The sequence below is a fragment of the Callospermophilus lateralis genome, chromosome 11 (assembly GCF_048772815.1).
Source record: "Callospermophilus lateralis isolate mCalLat2 chromosome 11, mCalLat2.hap1, whole genome shotgun sequence".
Classification (NCBI taxonomy): domain Eukaryota; kingdom Metazoa; phylum Chordata; class Mammalia; order Rodentia; family Sciuridae; genus Callospermophilus; species Callospermophilus lateralis.
In genome coordinates, this window is record NC_135315.1 from 87,367,196 (window position 1) to 87,386,241 (window position 19,046).

The following is a 19,046-nucleotide window of genomic DNA, read 5'->3' on the forward strand; positions in this document are numbered from 1 at the left end:
TTTAATCCTCAGCACCACAGGAAATAAATAAAGATATTATGTTCATCTACAACTAAAAAAAATAGAAAAAAAAATAAAAGAACTGCTCCTCTGTTCAGGTCAGTGATCCATGTTAATTGTCAATGGGTATCAAGTGTTCATCAATAGTTCCCAGGGATGTCTGTTTGATGATTTATATAATGAAACCATGTAGATAATATTAACAAATACAAGTTTTGCTTTTTTCATTTTTTTTATATTTTAGTGGTAGATAAACTCAATTCCCATTTTATTATTTTTATATGGTGCTGAGGACTAAACCCAGTGCCTCATATCTGCTAGCCAAGTGCTGTACTACTGAGATACAACCCCAGCCTCACCAGGTTGCTTTTGATTTCACTCCCTCTTTCTACCTCATTTTCAAAGACACTCTCTAGTACTCAAGGACTAAGGGAACACAGGATTCATGATTTCTATCCAACTCTAAACCCTTGGCACTTGCAGACAAAACCTAACACAATAGAAATATTTGTAACAGTAACAAAACTGGAAATGACCTAAATGCTCACTGATGAGAATGGACTCTGAGATAAATTTCTATAATGGAATACTATTGCAGGAGTGAAAATGCTCTAATGATATTGAACAAAAGGAAAATCACTGAAGACGTCACATAATGACACCACTAAGTTCAAAAACAGAAAACTAAGTATACTTTATGTACACATATGTGGTATAAAAAGCAAGGTGATGATAAATTCAGAACTATAGTTAGCTCAGGTGCTAGGGGTGGAATTAGATAAAGATTTTATTGCATTGGTAGATGAATGTTTTTAATCTAAGTGACAGATGTAGAGGTCTTTTTTTTTCACTTGTTTTAATATTATATATATATATATATATATATATATATATATATATATATATATATATATATTTACCATGCATTCTTCTGTAGGTGAAACACTGAAGTACTTTTAAAGTATGTAGAACTTCCTTCTGAGGGAACTGGCCAGTACTTACAACTTCTACCATCCATGACATCTGTTTTCACCCTCTTTTGATAAGAGGAGTGAATCAATTAGATTCTTCTCTTGAAAGTAGGGAACAAGGAAGTAGCAGAGCTGTCCAGAAAGGTTATAGAGAAGAGATATCTTGTATGAAGGATTCTAAAATTAGTGCATAATTTGATCCTCATGTAATTACAGCCACACCACTAAAATGACCTCTAAATTACAGTACACATGATCATCCTACAAGATAAATTGCAGCCCAAGACACTTTTCTCTATATCCAATGCAGCCAGTTTTCCTTCTGGCATTAAATAATTCTTACAGAAGCACACCAAGTAAAGTACCTGGCTTATAAGAAGTCATAATATATAATCACTCAAGAATTGCAAAATCATGCTCTATCAATGGGTTTTAAACTTTTCTGCTCTTTGAAAATCTTTTTAAAATAGTGAGACGTTCTGATTTTGGCATGGGGTGTGTTCTAAACAGTAAAAAGAATTTTTAAAAAGCTTACCAGGAGCTTCGAGTATACAGCAAAATTTGGGAACCACCAGATAGTGGTTTATTTTATGAGATTTGCTTCCACTGTTTATATATTGGGTTTTTTTTTGCCTTTTAAAAAAAATTTTAAATGTATTTAATGGGAAACCATTCCACTATATAGCATAGGTTTGAAAATTCATCCTCTAATTTTTGTTCATACACAAACTGATGTGTAAATAAAGGAAGTTAATATATAAAAATATGGAAATGAGATAAGAAATGGTGGCAAGAATGGCATCAATTTCCCATGGCTTTTCAGTTTCTCTGAGGCCCTACTACACTTCTCTGTCCTTCCTCTGAAATCTCTGCATTTTTACAACAACCCTCTCTTACCTCATCTTAACTAATCTTAGTTTTTGCTTTGAAACAAGGAAGTCCTACCAGAATTAGACTGTTTATATTCAGCGATCTTAACAAATCAATACTTCATTTTAAAAAAATGATAGTTTTATTGCTTCATTTGTACAACAGTAACACATACCTACCACCTGGTGGCAGCATACCTACCTAAAAATAATAAATTATTTGGAAAGAAGCCTTTCAGAGGTTAAGATATAACACACTTAAAAAAAAAGTTTTCTGCTATATTTAGGTTAAAATTCATACTACTTTTAAGTGATACATACAGTCCCTCATTATCTGATCCCAGCATATTTCTCTACTCTAGTTTTCTGCTATATAGCGTTAATCTTCTAAATTCCAACATGACAATGATTTTAAGAATGGCTAATAATTCTTTAAGACTTTTTACAGCCTGACAAAATTCTAAAGTATTTTATACTAAAAGGCTAAATCTTTACATCAACCCCAGTATCAACATTTACAGATGAGTTACTGAGTTACAGAGAGGATAAGTATAACTTCATAAAGACATATAGCCATAAATGACAAAGTCACACTTGATCCCAGACAATCTGGGTTAGCCACAATAGGTTATACTTTTCTCAACAAAATTTTTGAAAAATTCCACTCAGATGTCTCATAAGGAACTTCTAATACAAAATATTCCAAACTGATTTCCCAATCTTGCCTGAAGTCAACAACTGAAACTGTTCTTTTTCTCTTAGTGATAACACCAACCTTCTATCCATGTTCTCTCCTTTACCAACCAATCACATTCTGATTTTATCCTCTCTATATTTCTTGATTATCCCTACACTTTCACTCCTATTTCACTGTCTCAATTGTAGTTCAACAGCCTCTAAATAGTTTTACCCTCAAGTCTATCCTCCATACAGCTGCAAAATGGATCAATCTGAAACTCAATCTTTTTAAGTATCAGTTAAAAATAATTTTTAAATGCAGAAATTTAAATGAATGAATGTATATGTAACCATATTACTCCTTGTCTTAAAACCCATCAACATATCCCACAACCTTCAGGATAAAAATCTCCTTAACATGAAATTCAAGACCCTCAGGATAGAGCCCAGACCTACCTTCTTTAGCTTCATCTCTTGCCCTATCTTGCTTATACCTTTATACTCCAATAATACCAAGCTCTTGTACACCTTCCCCCAAAGAAGTCAAACTGTTCCACACCTCGGTGCTTTACTCTTCCTGTCTAATTTTCCTGAAGTTTCTACCCACACCTCTCTCCTTTTTCACCAAGTTTTTCTCAAAACTTCAAGGCTTCATTCAGAGTTTATCCATGCAAGAAGCCTTCTCTAACTGCCAAATGGAATCAGATATTCCTCCCTTGTGTTTTTCATAGAGCCAGAATTATATTACATTCCTAAATTTATAAATATCTGTTTATATTTCTGCCTACTACTAACTAAATGAATCTTGTATTTAGCAGATTCCATGTCTTTCACATTCTACAGTCTAGCACAAGATATAACAAGCAATAAGTTCACAAATGTATTTATCAAATGAGTAAATAAATGATTATCTGCACTTCACTTACTGTATTGTGGTTGACTTTCTACTCTATTAGAATGTGAAAATATTAGGGGCAGGCCTGTGGGTTTTTTTATCTCTGAATCTACACCGACTTGCATGGAGGTCAAATAAATATTAAATAGATTAATAAGACTGAAAATACCTGAGTAACAAAATGAAAGGAACATTTTAAGATCAAGACAGTGACAATGTACAGAATCAACTTGAGAAAATTAACAGAGTCAAAAAAAAAAAAGCACATAAAAGGTGAGTTAGGCCTGATTATTTTAGGGTGTGAGATAGGAATAGAATGAGGCAGATTTTGAATTTAAAAAAAAATAGGTTTGGGATTTGGCTATGAGTATAAAAAAATAATCCCATAATGTTCAAAGGATTTTTCAACCAAGATGCATCCCGAAATAGACACTACTGTGCATAGAAAATATGATGGTGTGTGAGACAGAGAAAACTTATAACATTAAAACAATTTAAGTTCATATCCTAGGAAAAAAATAAGTATAGATTCTTCTTTCATAAAATTAAAATCTTGAGGCCTATATAAAATATTATTTCATCCTTTTAATTTACAAAAAAATAAATATCATATACAAAAATAAATCTCAAATTAAACTTTTTCTGTCAAACTTTATTCTAAAAATTGGTATTGGTTGTTTGAAGCAGAAAAATGAAAGTCATTAGAAATACTCAGACATGTAGTTCACTAAAAAGGAATTTATGCAAGTCAAAAGTAAACATTAGTTTGACAAATATAAAAGATTTCACACCAAAAATATTTATCTATTAGTAGAATATAGAATTTCTGTGGCTTTTAGCTAAAACCCATTATTTCATTTAAAAAATGTCCTCCTAGTGCACATTTGTTAATGCAGTTTTTACACCTTTTCTAATACCTTGATCTTTAGAGCATCTACTAATTTATTCAACTTTCAAGGAATCAACATATACACATGCACTCAATAAAATATCAATGATGCAGGAAGTTAACTGAGAATATTGACCACACCTATGGCAACAACAACCCCCCACATCTCCCTCACACACTTTTAACACATTAAATTTGATTCTTGAACTACTATTCCATTTATAATTGGTTCCTTTTTCTATCTTCCCTGGGGAAAACAACTAGTAAAGAAACACCAACTTGAATTAAACTGAGACCTCTGAGGAATAAATAAAACCTAATTACTGAACCCCCACAATGAACAATCCTTAGAAAACAACAAGGAATTTTATAGTAGATGCAATATCAAGAAATAGAAGGCCTAGCATGCATGAGCCTCTGGGCTCAATCCCAGGGTTGCTGAGGGGCTAGGGAGTGGCTAGAGAAAGAAACTGTAGATCTTGTTAGTTTTTCAGAAATCTGTAAGTCAGAAAATCTAATCAATCAATACAATTTATAAAGTCAAATTTTTAAATAGGACTTTGTATAATATATAGAGTAGTTCTGAATCATCAAAATAACTTGAGGCTCTAAAAATGATCTCTAAAAGGGGAAACACATCAACACACACAAAAAAAATCTTGGAATTACACAAAAAATTTAGATTACATAAAAATCAGAGCAAACAGTAACCCAAAAGAGGACAGCAACTGCAAACAAGAATTACATTGTTCTTGTAAGATAAAGGAATTTTACATAGAACAAAAGAATATAGATTTAAATAAATAACCTAGGCAAAACTACTCCTGGAACAATGCTAAATTTATGAACAGTCTTAACATTTAGCACTTTTGAACAGTGTATAACCCATGAACAAATTAACCAAGCTTTAGAAGGTGTACCTAAATGGGCATTAAATATCCTAAGTTCTATTTTGGTGAAAACTACCACAAAAAGTAAAAGGGGAGTCGATATGACAATAAAAATCCTTTGTACTAGGTAGAATACATACACATGTCTATCGTGTTCACACAGAAAAATGACAGGGCTTTTTGTTATGGAAGACTAAGTCATTTTTCCCCCAAAACTGATATGTATTGGTAATGATCAAGCCAAAAGGCCAACAGGTGCCCATTTGACCAGCTGGTCAAGGAATGGAATGACTCACTGCACCACAAAAAAACTCAAACTTCACCATCACGCTGTAATCAATTCACCAACAGCTTATTCAAAGGAAGTACCAGTTTAAATTTTGGTGAGCCAAACAAGCTTTAAAAAAAAAGAAAAAGAGATGGAAGATAATCCCACTGGAAATGTGTATTTCTGTCTGCTCCTCTCTTGTACATGATCATACATGCTCTCTCCCTTGATGTATGTATGTATGTGTATATATATATACACACACACACACACACACACACACACACACACACACACATTAATAATAATATGTAAAACAAATTCCTAACAACCAAATTACAAGATAGGTAAAGGACTTGAATAGTCTGAAGATCTACAAATGGCCAAAAAGCATACAAAAATGACACTCAGTGTCATTAGTCATCAAGAAAACAAGAATTGGGGCTGGGGATGTGGCTCAAGCGGTAGCGCGCTCGTCTGGCATGCGTGCGGCCCGGGTTCGATTCTCAGCACCATGTACAAACAAAGATGTTGTGTCCGCTTATAACTAAAAAATAAATATCAAAAAATTTAAAAAAAAAGAAAACAAGAATTAAAACCACAGTGAGAAATCCCTTTATGCCCACTAGAATGGCTATGATTTAAAAAAAGAAAACAAATTTGTTGAGATACAGAGAAACTAGAATTATCATGCATTATCAGTGGGGATGTAAAATGAAATGGTACAGTAAAATGGTAAAGCCACTATGGTAAGCAATTTGGAGATTCTTCAAAATGTTTAATGGAATTACTATAAGACCCAGAATTCTTAATCCTAAATATACGCCCAAGAGAAATGAAAACAGGTATTCAAATGCTTGTATACAAATGTTCAAAGCAGCACTATTCACAATAGACAATACATAAAAACAATCTAAATGCCGATCAATGGATTAAAGTGTGAACACATTGCTGTATATACACACACTGGAATATTATTCAGTCATAAAAGAGAACGAGGCATGGACACATGCTACACCATGGCTGAACCTCAAAACATTACACTAAGTGAAAACAGCCAAACATGTAAACACCACTGCACGTGGCCCTTTTTATTTATTATTTTGAGACAGGGTCTCACTACGTGAGCTAGGGTCTCACTAAATCGATGAGACTGGCCTAGAACTTGTGATCTTCCTTCCTCAGTCTACTGAATCACTGGATTACAGGCATGTATCACCATGCCTGGCTCCCAATTAAACGGATGCTAACCAATTAAATAGAATGCCTAATTTTAATTTTATAAAAATCTTACTAAGAAATAAAAATAATGTCCCTTATCACTAATGTTTCACAATTTACCAGAACTTTTTTCTATTTGTCATATTAGAAGAAATTAATTCACATTTCAATCATCAGCAGCCTAAATTAAATGTTTAATAGTCATAGTTTAGCTCTTTCTACAAACCTTTTTATTTAACAAAAATAAGAAATGTTTTTGTTTGAAAAATTTTTGTCCCACTCTTGTCATAGTCCAATCCTTTGGATGAATTCTATCTTTTTTGTTTCCTCGTTGCTGTGGGTTATCATTCAGTAAGGATGTCTGTGGTGTTCTGTCAATAAAACTGAAAAGTGAAAAGAGGAAGTAAAATAAAAGACACATCCAAGGGACTAGATGAGAACAGGAGTGGGATAAAAATTGTCCTCAAACAAAATTATCTCTTCATTGGATTTTACTGATGCTCTGTTTTCCTGCCTTAGAGAAATTTCTTTAACATACATTTCAAGAAGCCTGTCATGTCTATTCTTTCCTCTCAACACCATGTTTTCTTTTATTTCAGCAAAGCCCAAAAGTCATGAATTAGTTTTAAATCACAGGAACACACCAGTCTCTGATGGAGGCATCAAATTGATATATCCAGAAAAAGCTTAAAAAATTGTACGTTGTAAAACTGTTATCAAATGTAACTTTGAAAATTAAGTAAGACCTGTCACAAGTATAAAAAACTAGAAAGTTAAAAAGAAATCAGAGAGGGAGAATAGCTTTCTTCACTGTGGAGCAGAATATCTGAAAATGCAAGGAACAATTTTATACCATAACTAGCTTGCCTATCAGAGCAGCACAGTAATTGAAAAATCCTATCAATAACCTAATAAGAGAGCTTACACAGAACATTACAACACTGGCATTATTCTACAAACTAAAAATGCTTGTTAAACAACAACAACAAAAAACTCATATAATTCCAAGTTACTGAATGTAGTAAAAATTTTAATTATTCAATAAATAATGATAATTATATAAAATGCTATAGAAGTATAATACTTTGGTTTTGCTGAATTCTAATACATTTGAAGTACTTTTAAAAATATAGCAAAAGTGACTGATAGGACTAATTTCATTCTAAATACACAACTGTCCTTTAATTTTGTTCACTAATAATTAACTACTTTATTTATATAATCATAAATAATTTTACTTGGAAAAAATTAAGTCATTTAAAATGGAGTTGAAATAGTTTGGTTGATTCACTACAAGGATAGCCTATGTGGGGCCATCTCTGTCAGGAACTTGTAAATGAGGTCAAGCCCAGCTCTGAAAATATTTAATAATGTAGTTAACATCTCCAAGTATTGGGCTTCTTGCAACATCAATACTGAGGAGATAGTTGAGGACCCAACAGCAAACCAAAGAACTACCTAGCATCAGAAAAACTGAATTGCCGCAAAGTCCTTTCTACTAAGTTCCATTAGCCCTTGATTCTTACAAATCATTCCATTAACCTCAGTTTCTGGGTTCTTTTGTTACAACAAATCTAAAGCAGCAAGTTAGGGGGAAAGGCAAATGAGAAAATACAAAGCTGGACAAGCAAGTTCATAGGAAAAACCAAAAAACTGACAGCAAGGAAAATGGATAAGAATGACAAAAACAAAAAGGCAATCCATAAATGTCCAATAATATAGAATTCTGACTACATAATACAAGCGGTACTGGAGTAAGAATTAGAGTTCCAGGACTACACTAATGTAGGAGACCTAGTTATTATGCATTTCATATTCTTGTTCTGTATGAGAGTCATACAACATTAACCTGTTTATCATACTGCATGTAATATCTTTTTCTTAAAAATGATACCTGGGGCTGGGATGTACCTCAGTGGCAAAGCGTCTGCCTTGCAGTCGCAAAGCCCTGGGTTCGACCCCCAGTTCCAAAAAAGACAAAAAAAAAAAGAACCCCACCAAAAAAAAAAAAAATGATACCTGAACATTGTGCCTGATCATAAAAGAATAATGTTGTAGAGAATTTGTAAAATAAAGTATAAAAAAAATTAAAATACCTATAACCCACTACCCAGAGATAACCACAACTGACATCTTGGTGCATATTTTTCAGATGTCTTCATATATAAATACTTACACGTACCTTTTTTTTTTTTTACCTGACATTATCTATAGGCATTTTCCCAACTTGAAAAGTGTTTGTAGAATAATTTTAATGGCTACATAAAATAATTCATTCTCCTATTACTGCAGATTTTGGTCAATATAAAATACTTTACAAAGTACACTTCTATACTGTAGGGGTTGGGGTTGTGGATCAGTGGTGGAGCACTTGTTTAGCAACATGTGCAGCTCTGGTTTCAATCCTCAGCACCACATAAAAATAAATAAATAAAATAAAGGTACTGTGTCCATTTACAACTAAAAATTTTTTTTAAATTATACTATACTGTATACATGAGAATTTTAAAATGATCATTTATTATAAGGTCTTGAAAAAGGAAATTTAGAGAAATCTAGAAAGAAAGAAACAGAAGACCAATTACCAAGAAAAAGATTAAAAAGTTGTATGTTGTAAAACTGTTATCAAATGTTAACACTTAAGTCTTATGAGTAAATGAGATACTTGGAGAACCAAGTCTCTGAAGAAATTTTGGAAAATGATCATTTTAGGTGGTTTCTGATACCAGCAATAAGAGACATCTGATTAAGAAAATTCTGGATTACTCTTATTAAATTCCAACCTAGCTGGTAACACTACACTCATTAAGAACTTATTCTGTCATTCTGCTCGTTCATCCAAGAAGCAAATGTCAGGGACTGCCCTGTACGTGAGCTAAGCCCCTCCAAAAGCCTTGAGTAAAGGGGATATTGGATTGGCAACATACGCCACACCATGTGTTATACCAAGCAAGTGGCCTTTACCCCCACTCATCAAGGAAGAGCCTCAGCTCTGGGCTTGAGCAGTACCCAACAGGATTGGGCAACCCCTGCTGAAACACTATCCCCTGCCTTATTGGGGTGGAACATTCTATCAAATGTCTTTTCCCTAAAAAACAGAGGGGTTCCAAGTGCACTTGCCCTCTTGCCCTCTTGCCTTCCAGCGTGGAAGAGGACCCTTGAGGTGGCAGAGCAGGCCCACCCTCCACCTGAGAAACTGGTGTCCATGGGTTGCATGATTCTTCGCTGTTTCCTTACTTTAATGTTGCAGCCAGCTCTTTTGACCAGCTCATCTTGCCAGCATGCACAGCTGGAGAGAAGCAAACACTTATTGAATACCTGCTATATGAAAAGCACTATGCTAGGTTGCATTTAATTGATATTGAGAGTTTTCCTTATAAAATATTCTAGAAAATGAGTCAGTAGAATTTTAAATATTTTAACAAAATGTTGTGGGGGGGTAAGATCCAAAATCCAACCTCTCACTGTACTTATTACCCAGGAGCATCTGTCTCTCCTACTTTGGAAATCAGAGACTGTTGCCATTTCTCTATTTCCACCTCTTGATCTAAGTTTGCTGATTATGTGTCTGTTCAAAGTTAACTATGTTTAGTAGAACTGCTTTATAAATTTTGTTTGGTGTTGGGGACTAAACCTAGGAACTTGTGCTCTACCATTGAGCTATATCCTAGCCCATGAATAACTATATTTATAATAGTTTTTCAATCCCATTCTAAAAGCACATGTTTATACGAATGAAATAATGTACATACTTTGTTTAGTTTTTTTTTTGCAGTAGTGGAGATAAAGAGCAGTAGTGCTCTACCTTTGAGCTATAATGAAAGCTCCCCCCCCTTTTTTCCCCTCAGACAGGATCTTGCCTCAGCCTCCTGAGTAGCTGGGATTACAGGTGTATACCACTGCAACATCTAAACTATTTCTGATAATGTTGTTTTCACTCTATTTACCATGTCCCTCTCAGCCTTAATCCTTTTAATGATTGTGTAATATTCCATTGCACTTACATGGCTGAGGAATCATGACCTCAGTAAAGTATTTTATACCAGATAGCTAATGTTACAGCAAACATATGTTGCCTTAAAGGCCTCAAGGATCTCTTACTGGAAACTGGGTTCATTTCTAGGGGAAAATAAACTACAATAAAAATTAACTTAAAATGATTTTTACCCCATAGGTAGACTTTTGAAAGATAAAGAAATATATACATAAAGAAATCAAAATTCTACTTTGCCAAATCTACTTAGAGCAAGCAATTTAATTATTATGAAATGTGACTGTTCAAAGTTAACTATGTTTAGTAGAACTGCTTTACATACATTTAAGAAAGATACATTTGGTAAAAGGCAGTAAACATTCTTAGGTAACAAATAAGATATCTAACCAGAACTTCCACGCTTTTGAAAAGGTACGCAAAATTACTTTCAATTCCTTAGATGCAGAGTGTTTGCTTAGTCCCTTGCTTAACCTTGGGCTGCTAACCCTTGGGTTGCACAACTGTAAGCAATTTTGGGCTTCTGAAAATGCAAATGTTCCTTCATTTATATATCCTAGAGTAAAAAACAAAATCTACCTGTTTACATACAAGCATTTAAGTCTTAACATTAAAAGGGGGAGATTATATAAAAGTCAATTATATTTTAGAAATATGAAGCTGGTTAACCTACACATTCCTTTAACACACTTCTGATGAACATCTACTACTGCATCTCTGCAGTAAGGCCTTTCTTTCATTGATTACTGAAATCATTGACCTGGTTTCCTTTGTTTATGTGGAAGAATGAAGAAAGAAAGGAAGAGAGGAAAAATAGTTAATTGTGTTTCAAGTATGATTGTTATCCATTAGCTCTAAAAAGAATATCACCTATAAAAAGTAACTCATTGTAGGGAGGAAGGGGGCCTTTCAGGCAAGCCTAAAGAGCTGCTAAAATGTGAATTTTTTTTAAAAAATGCTATTCAATTTATATTTTGTCTACGTTAAATTTTTCATGATGCCCCAAGAAGGATATCTATGCATAATACAATTTTGTAATGTTTGCATTACAATTTCCATTCATATACACACGCACACACACATAAAATCAGAACTTCACTACACACACACACACACACACACACACGTAAAACAAATTATTTAAAGCAGGAATTCTAAAGCTTTGTTCTGTGGAATCTTTCCGTCTTCAGAACTTCCAATCCACAGGATACAAAACCAACTGCCATGACAGAGACCTCCAAACAGGAACGTACAAAGACACGCTTTTAAAAAACGCCCCTAAAGCCAAGTTCACAGCTGGCACTTGTGGCACACTCAGGCCACTTCTGAGGCAGCTGTCACAGGCCAATCTCACACACGTCCTCGAGTGCCAGCGTGCCACCTAAGGAAGACAAGCTGCTGATCAGTGCACAAATTCCCCACTGAATAAAAGGAAAGCTCTAAATCCCCACCCTGGAAAATACAATGCCTGCACCACCCATAAAACTCCCTTTAAAAGTGAAGGGCTGAAGTTTTAAAGGCTATTGATTACCACATAATTATCAATACGGTTTAAAGAAAAGAGAGAGAGAGGTGTTTTATTGGGGCAGTCGTGAGAAAAGAGCCACACCATTCAATCACCACCGAAGTCTCGTCAGCTAGGTAGCAGCACCGGGCTTTACAAGTCCTAGGAAAAGGGACAGGAGAGAGGGGAGGAAACCCAGACCCTGCAGTACCTCCCTCCGAGGGCAGCCCACCGCCGGGCGCAAACTCGTTCCCCAGGCCTCCTCCCACCCTTTCCAGGCCACCGCCTCCCACCTCTGGCCCAGCGGTCCTGGCTCTCCTACCTTCGCTCTGCCAGCTTCTACCTTTCTCCTTCTTTCTTCATCCTCCATGGCTTCTGTGGGGGAGGCAGGGAAAGAACACGGAGGAGGTCGGGGGTAGAAAGGAAAAATCGGTTGAGACTGAGGTGGGACGGCTAGCTCCGCGACCCAGGCCGCAGGGCCCGGCCGGGAGCTGCCTTCCCCCCGGAACACAACCAGTCAGTTGCTGCAATCACTGGCAAATCGTCCTCCTCCACAGGAGCACAGCGGTCGCCACTGCCATCTTCGTCTCCACATAAACAGAGAGTGAGGCGGGAGTCAAGACACGTCACAACGCGCAGGCGCCTGGAACGCCGCGTTGCCTGGCAGGTGCGCCCGCGGCCCCGCCCAGCCGGCCTCGCGGGGGCGAACGTTGTAACCCAGTCCTCAGCTCTCGCCCGGGGCTCCAGCCTGCCGGGCGACCCCCACCGTGCAGGGGATTCAGTGCTTCCAGAACACTGAAAAACCCCATGGGAAAGATGGGAGGGAGGAAGCAGCGGGATGCTAGCCTTCAACCTGGACTGATTCCCCCTGGACTCAAAGGATTGGGGGGAAACAGCTCTGTTACTTCGTTAGCCTGAGAGCCCCGCCCTTTTTCCCCCACACTGGTTCCCGCCCAATTTCGGGTTCATCCTTCAAGGCCCACCCCAAGCACCGCCCCCAGATCGCTCTGATTTCTTTGTTCTTTGCAGGGTGACTGGGAAGTGTCCAGTCAAAATTTACTCCCCTCGCACACCTCTTAGGGGTGTCCGTTCATCAACAGTGTTCTGAAAGAAGCCTGAACTTTGAAAAATAGGCAGGAAACAAAGCCGATCTATATTAAATTTCTAGCTTTAATGACTTAAAACAAGTTACCTATCATGTCTGACCTTACCTGAAATTTTTGGAAGGGTTGTTGGTGTACTTGACTGCCCTGGTATAGTAAAACATCTGACAATGTCAGGTTTTTTTGTCTCTCCTTGTAGTTTCTTCATTTACTCTGCATGTTTTTAAATAATACTCCAGGACTCCCAGTTTCTTGACGACAGAGACTTATCCTGAGTCATTTCATTATTACTGAAATGATGAGCCTACTGCTTTGCATGCAAGAGACACTTGTTGGCTTGAAATGAAACGTGTTTATAAATTGAGCATTACTCTTCACCTGATCCCTTAATCCTTCTGTTTTTCTCTGTACTCTCCAATCCTCAAATCCATTCCTAGGGTGATCTACACATTGCATTGTCTCAGGTTGATAGTTTCTCCTTTTTTGAATCATGAGTTCAATCATAGAAGTAGTGTGGAGTGAAAGTTGGATTTAAAAAAGAAAAAAGAAGAATTTAAAGAACTTAAATGTACATTAACAGAGCTATTCTGCAACAGTCCTAATTTTTAAAATTTTTAAATTTTAAGATTTTGTTTTCTCAAGCTCCCCCATTGCCAACTTGCCCTGTTATCTCAACCTGAATTGAGAATTGGATGAGGTTAGACAATTTACCATAGAGAACAAAGAATTGATACCAAAAAAAAGAAGTTATTTACTCGGTCATATTTCAAACAGTGCAGAGATTTAAATACTGCCTAGACTAAAGGATTGTGTTTGTAGATTCTGATTTCCTAGACGGAGGAAGCCCCAGGATATTTGATAGGTATTCCTTTTTGTTAGTGAATACTGTTTTCTCAGTGGCTGAGGAAGTCAACTATTTGTTCTGGTGTGTGCTGAAAATATTCAAGAACATCTGCTAAAGCAACAAGTTTATTTCAATATTTCCCTTCACTAATAGCAATCAACCAAATACATTGTTTTACATGTAATGGGTGCTTAATAAATATTGAAAGTTGTGTGTTGACTTCTATTAAAAGAGGAAGCATATAAAATTGGTGCTCTCAGTCTTATTTATAGCATCTGTTCATTCATACCATGTTATACCATTCACACATTCGTGTCATGACACATCATTCTCTCAAGTCATTCCCTAAAAAGATGATATTTCATAAAGAACTTGGAAAAGATGAAAGAGCCCTGGAGATAAGTGAGGGAAGAGCAAATCCAAAAGCCCTAAGCTAGAGTATGACTGATATATTAAAGGAAAAGCAGGAGGCAAGGGTGGGTATAGTGGAGTGAGCAAGAAGGAAAATAGTAGAACAGAGAGGAAACAGGGCCAGATCCTGTGTTATTCTGGAGGTTATTGTAAGAACTTTGGCTTTTACTGAGTGAGATCAGGAGCCATTGAAAAATTCGTAGCAGATAAGTGACCTGACCTGACTTATGTTATTAAAGGACATCTGGCAACTATTAAGAGAAAGGACTCTGAGGGATATATTTTGTTCTTATTGCAATAATTCAAACAAGAGATAATGGGAGTTTGAACCATAGTGTAGTAGTAGTAGTAGTAGTAGAAGCAATGATATAGGATCAGATTCTGAATATAGAACTAACAGTGCCATAGAAGTTGTAGATTGAATGCGAGGTTTGAGAAAAGAAGAGTCAAGGATGACTCTGGTGTTTTGTGGTCTGAGCTACTAAAGTGTTGTAGTTGCCAGTAACTTGGAGGAGGGCAAATTTGAAGATCAAGAATTCAGTTTTGATACAGCTTAGACATAAAAATTAGGCATCCAAGAAGTAATGTTACCCTTAGAAATCTGAGTTTGAAATTCAGGATGTACACACAAGGCGTAGTCTCTCTTCTGTGTGTTCAAGTGTTGTCCTTATCTTGTACTTTTAACTTTTTAAAAATGCACTGGGTTGGGGTTAAAAATCAACCACCAAATGGATCCCAACACTAATCTGTAGCCCAGGAGCTCCAGGATGCCAGGTGTTCACATGTCTAAATCCCTTCTCAGCACAGAGAGTGAGTCAATTATCTTTTTATAATTAAAAAAGCACAAAATTGAGTAATATCGCATAAGAGTATCAGAAACTGCCTAAGTGGAAACCCACTATTTACATTTAAAACCTGTAGTTAAAGCTGCATCCATGACAATGGGGAGGTCCTGTTTGTTGGCAAACACTAGTAGGAGGTCCCTCCTAGACTAGCTTATCTTTGGTGTACTCTCAGGAGTTCCTATGGGCCTCTTTCACAAGTTGTCATTGCTGTCTACCACAAGATCAAGCCTTGGGTATCCTGGAAGTAGTGATGTGGTAGCAGGAGGGTCTTGCAGACCTCACATGCCCCTGTGGTGAAGCTGGTGTTCTAGTACTTATTGGTCTTCACATGAAAACCTAGGTGAGAATGGTGGTCACGATTTCACCAAGCTTCAGTTGGTACATAATTGTCATCTTCCCTCCAGCATCCAGACCCACCATGAGGATGCACATCGACTGGCAACTTCCCTTAGTAACTGATCTCAGCACAGTTGCTTCTCCAATACCAAGTAGCTACCCCAAAATCAAAGATTCTCATCCTCTGCCCTTTGATCTTTTTTCTTGCCAAACCATGTATTTCTATGAGCCAGGGTCATTCTAGCAAATTCCACTTCTGTGGCCCCAATTTTGAAAGAGATAGGGAAAATCCAAAGTCTTTTTTTCTATTCTCATACAACAAATCAACACTTATGGTCACCAAAATATATGGGAAAACGAGTTTTACTTAACCAGCAACCAATTTTTCAGCAGACAACAAATGGTGTTCCATAATCCATTTCAATTCTGATGTTCTACCTAGAGTTAAAGTGAGATCCCTCAGAGTAAGCCCTCAGTCCCACAAGACTTCTCCCCACACTAATTAGTCACTTGTCACCTATACTTCTGACTAACTATAAATTAGTGTTCCCACTAACCCATCCTTGGTTTCAATTAATATCCTAGGATAGCTCACAGAACTCAGGGAACACATTTTCAAGATTTTTTTTATATAGCATATCACAAAAGATACATGAAATAGCTAGACAAGGAATGGTTAGGGCAAGGTAAGAGGGGACACAGAGCTTCTATGCCTCATATGGGGTGCCATACACCCAACATTTCCAAGCGTTCAGCAAACCAGAAGCTTTCTAAATCCCACAGATATTTTTATAAACGTTTCATCACCTAAGTATGATGGATTACATCATTGACCATTGGTGGTGAACTTAACCTCAGCTCTTCTCCATTCCCTAGAAGTCAGGAAATAGGCTCAATGTTCCAACCTCCCATCACATGCTTGTTTCTCCTGGAAACCTGTGCTCATCCTTAATATATCCAGAGGTCTCCCTGTGTTGCCTAATTAGAACAAATGACATTCCTATCACTAAGAAAATTCCAATGGATTTAGGAACTGTGTCAGAGGCTTTCCTATCACTCAGGAAAGCACAAAGATCTTATGAACTCCATGTCAGGAACTGGGGTCAAACATCATATAGGAAAGCAAGTTCTCCTAATGCCCTATCTACTAGGATTCTAGGACCTCTATCTATGCCATGAACTGTGGGTAGACATCAAATACATATTTCTGCATCACAATATCATGCCAGCAAATGAGGTACATGGTTTATGGTCAAGGAAGCAGATAGTAGGTTAACTACCCTGGTTAATAAGAACTACTGGGTAGTGACAGGATTGTTTGGCTGTAAATTTAACCTCTTATCATGTACAAAAGTAGCTTCCTGAGTACAGGCGATGCAAAATCAACAGGGACTTCACCCTCTGAGGTGACCTGGAGCAACCTTCAAGAATACTAGAGGAAACTGAACCTCATCATTAGCCACAACTAGCAAGGGCAAGGGCACCCACCCCTGATCTGCAAAGAGCGGATCATAGGGAGAGTTTTTTTGTTTTGTTTTCTTATTTTATGGACCAATTTACTTTGAATGGTGCAGAGTAGTTAAGAACACCATTTCCTGGTACATAAAGATGACATTTCTTCATTGTTTTCCAAGTGTAGTTGCTTTCACTTTTGTAGCCTACACAGTATATTTTTGTCATTAGGTTATCAAATCACACAGGGCAGGGCTGAAGATTTGTTTGACCTAATCTCATGTATTGTTGATCTTCTTGTGCAATCATGATGCTACAAATAAATAAACCATGCTAATTATTAATATGATTTATTAGGAAGGCACAGGGAAGTCTTCCTTCCCGCATGTTTTAACCATGTCCCCATTCGTCATGCACCCTAGTGTAATGAACAGGGCAATTTCCAAATAAACAAGTATTGCTGTAACCATTGGAGAGGCAGCTGATATTATTATTAGGAACACACATGCTGAAGCCTGATTACCTAGTTACATCCAGTGTTACTGATTTACCTCCTTGTGACTCAATTTTCTCATGTGCAACTTAAGAACAATTGTAATACCTCTTCATGGAGGGCTTATGAGGATTAAAAGAGCAAATACATACAAAGTACTTCTAACAGTGCATGGCACATATGTTCTCCATAGGGGTATTAACTGTAACTGTATTTTATCAGGAACTAAAGGAAATGTTTCTGAAACCTTGATGAGGTAGGGAAGTGGGGGGTTGTTAGGAAGTTAGATCAATTGGCTTTCCTGCAGACTTTGAGATAAATAGATTTTAATAGGAATAGAATAGCATGGCTACTCAGATGATCTAATCACCAATGCTTGAACTCAGGGGCACTCAACCACTGAACCACTGAACCACAACTCCAGCCCTATTTTCTGTTCTATTTAAAAGCAGGGCTCCACTATTGCCTACCTCCTCACTTTTTCTGAGGCTGGCTTTGAACTCGCCCTCCTCCTGCCTTAGCCTCCCAAGCCACCGTGATTACAGGTATGCACCATTGCGCCTAGCTGTTTGTTTGTTTTTAAGACAGAGTCTTATTGATCTCAAACTCCTAGGCTCAAGCAATCCTGTCTGGGTCTCCTAGAACTATAGTTGCATGCTACCATGGATGGCTTTCAATCATCAAATTGTTTACTACAAAATATGTTCTAGGAATTCTTCATTAAGCATTGGAGATACCTCAGTGAGTGAGAAAATCAGGCAATAGAAGATGTGGATGAATATTCTAATGGAGGAAGATCAGAAATAGCTACATAAATACCTCATTGACTGATTCAGTCAAAATACTGTTCCAGTCGCTGGGATTGACATACAGTCCCACCTTACAGGAAATTTAAGTCTCTGTGGGCAGCCTAGGAAGGTACAGGAAAAGCCATTCACTGAATGCCAGTATTACTTTGTGTGCTGGTGAAGGGACTGAAAAGGTTGAGAAGGAGCCTTCTGGATTCAAGAGGGTAGCACCTAGTGGGTTAACACGCTCCAGGGTGTGGTCCCCAAGCTTACAGATTCAGAAGCTCAGTTTACTCATGAGCATCATCCCTGTTCAGAATCTGGACTCCCAGTAATCTTATTCACAAGAAAAAGACATGTAAGTCAGTATACCCAGTGTTTATGAGGGTATATTCTCTTTTTAAAATTTTTTTTATTTATATGTGACAGCAAAATGCATTACAATTCTGATTACACATATAGAGCACAATTTTTCAAATCTCTGGTTGTATACAAAGTGTAAGTGCCCTTGAGCTATGTTATCATCTCAAGGTATGTGAGACGGTGAGGGAGGAAGAATGGAGCCTGAATTCAAAGTCAGGTGGGTACTTAGTGAGGT

General features: G+C 36.9%; 1 protein-coding gene across 1 annotated transcript in view; it reads right to left on the minus strand.

Moving 5' to 3' along the window:
* The window catches only part of LOC143410653 (A-kinase anchor protein 9-like), a 70,998-nt gene extending 58,452 nt beyond the window's left edge, over nt 1–12,546 (minus strand). The window contains 1 exon segment of the mRNA XM_077110646.1: nt 12,499–12,546. Within this exon segment, the coding sequence (XP_076966761.1) occupies nt 12,499–12,546 (48 nt within the window).
* Nucleotides 12,547–19,046: the final 6,500 nt, after the last annotated feature.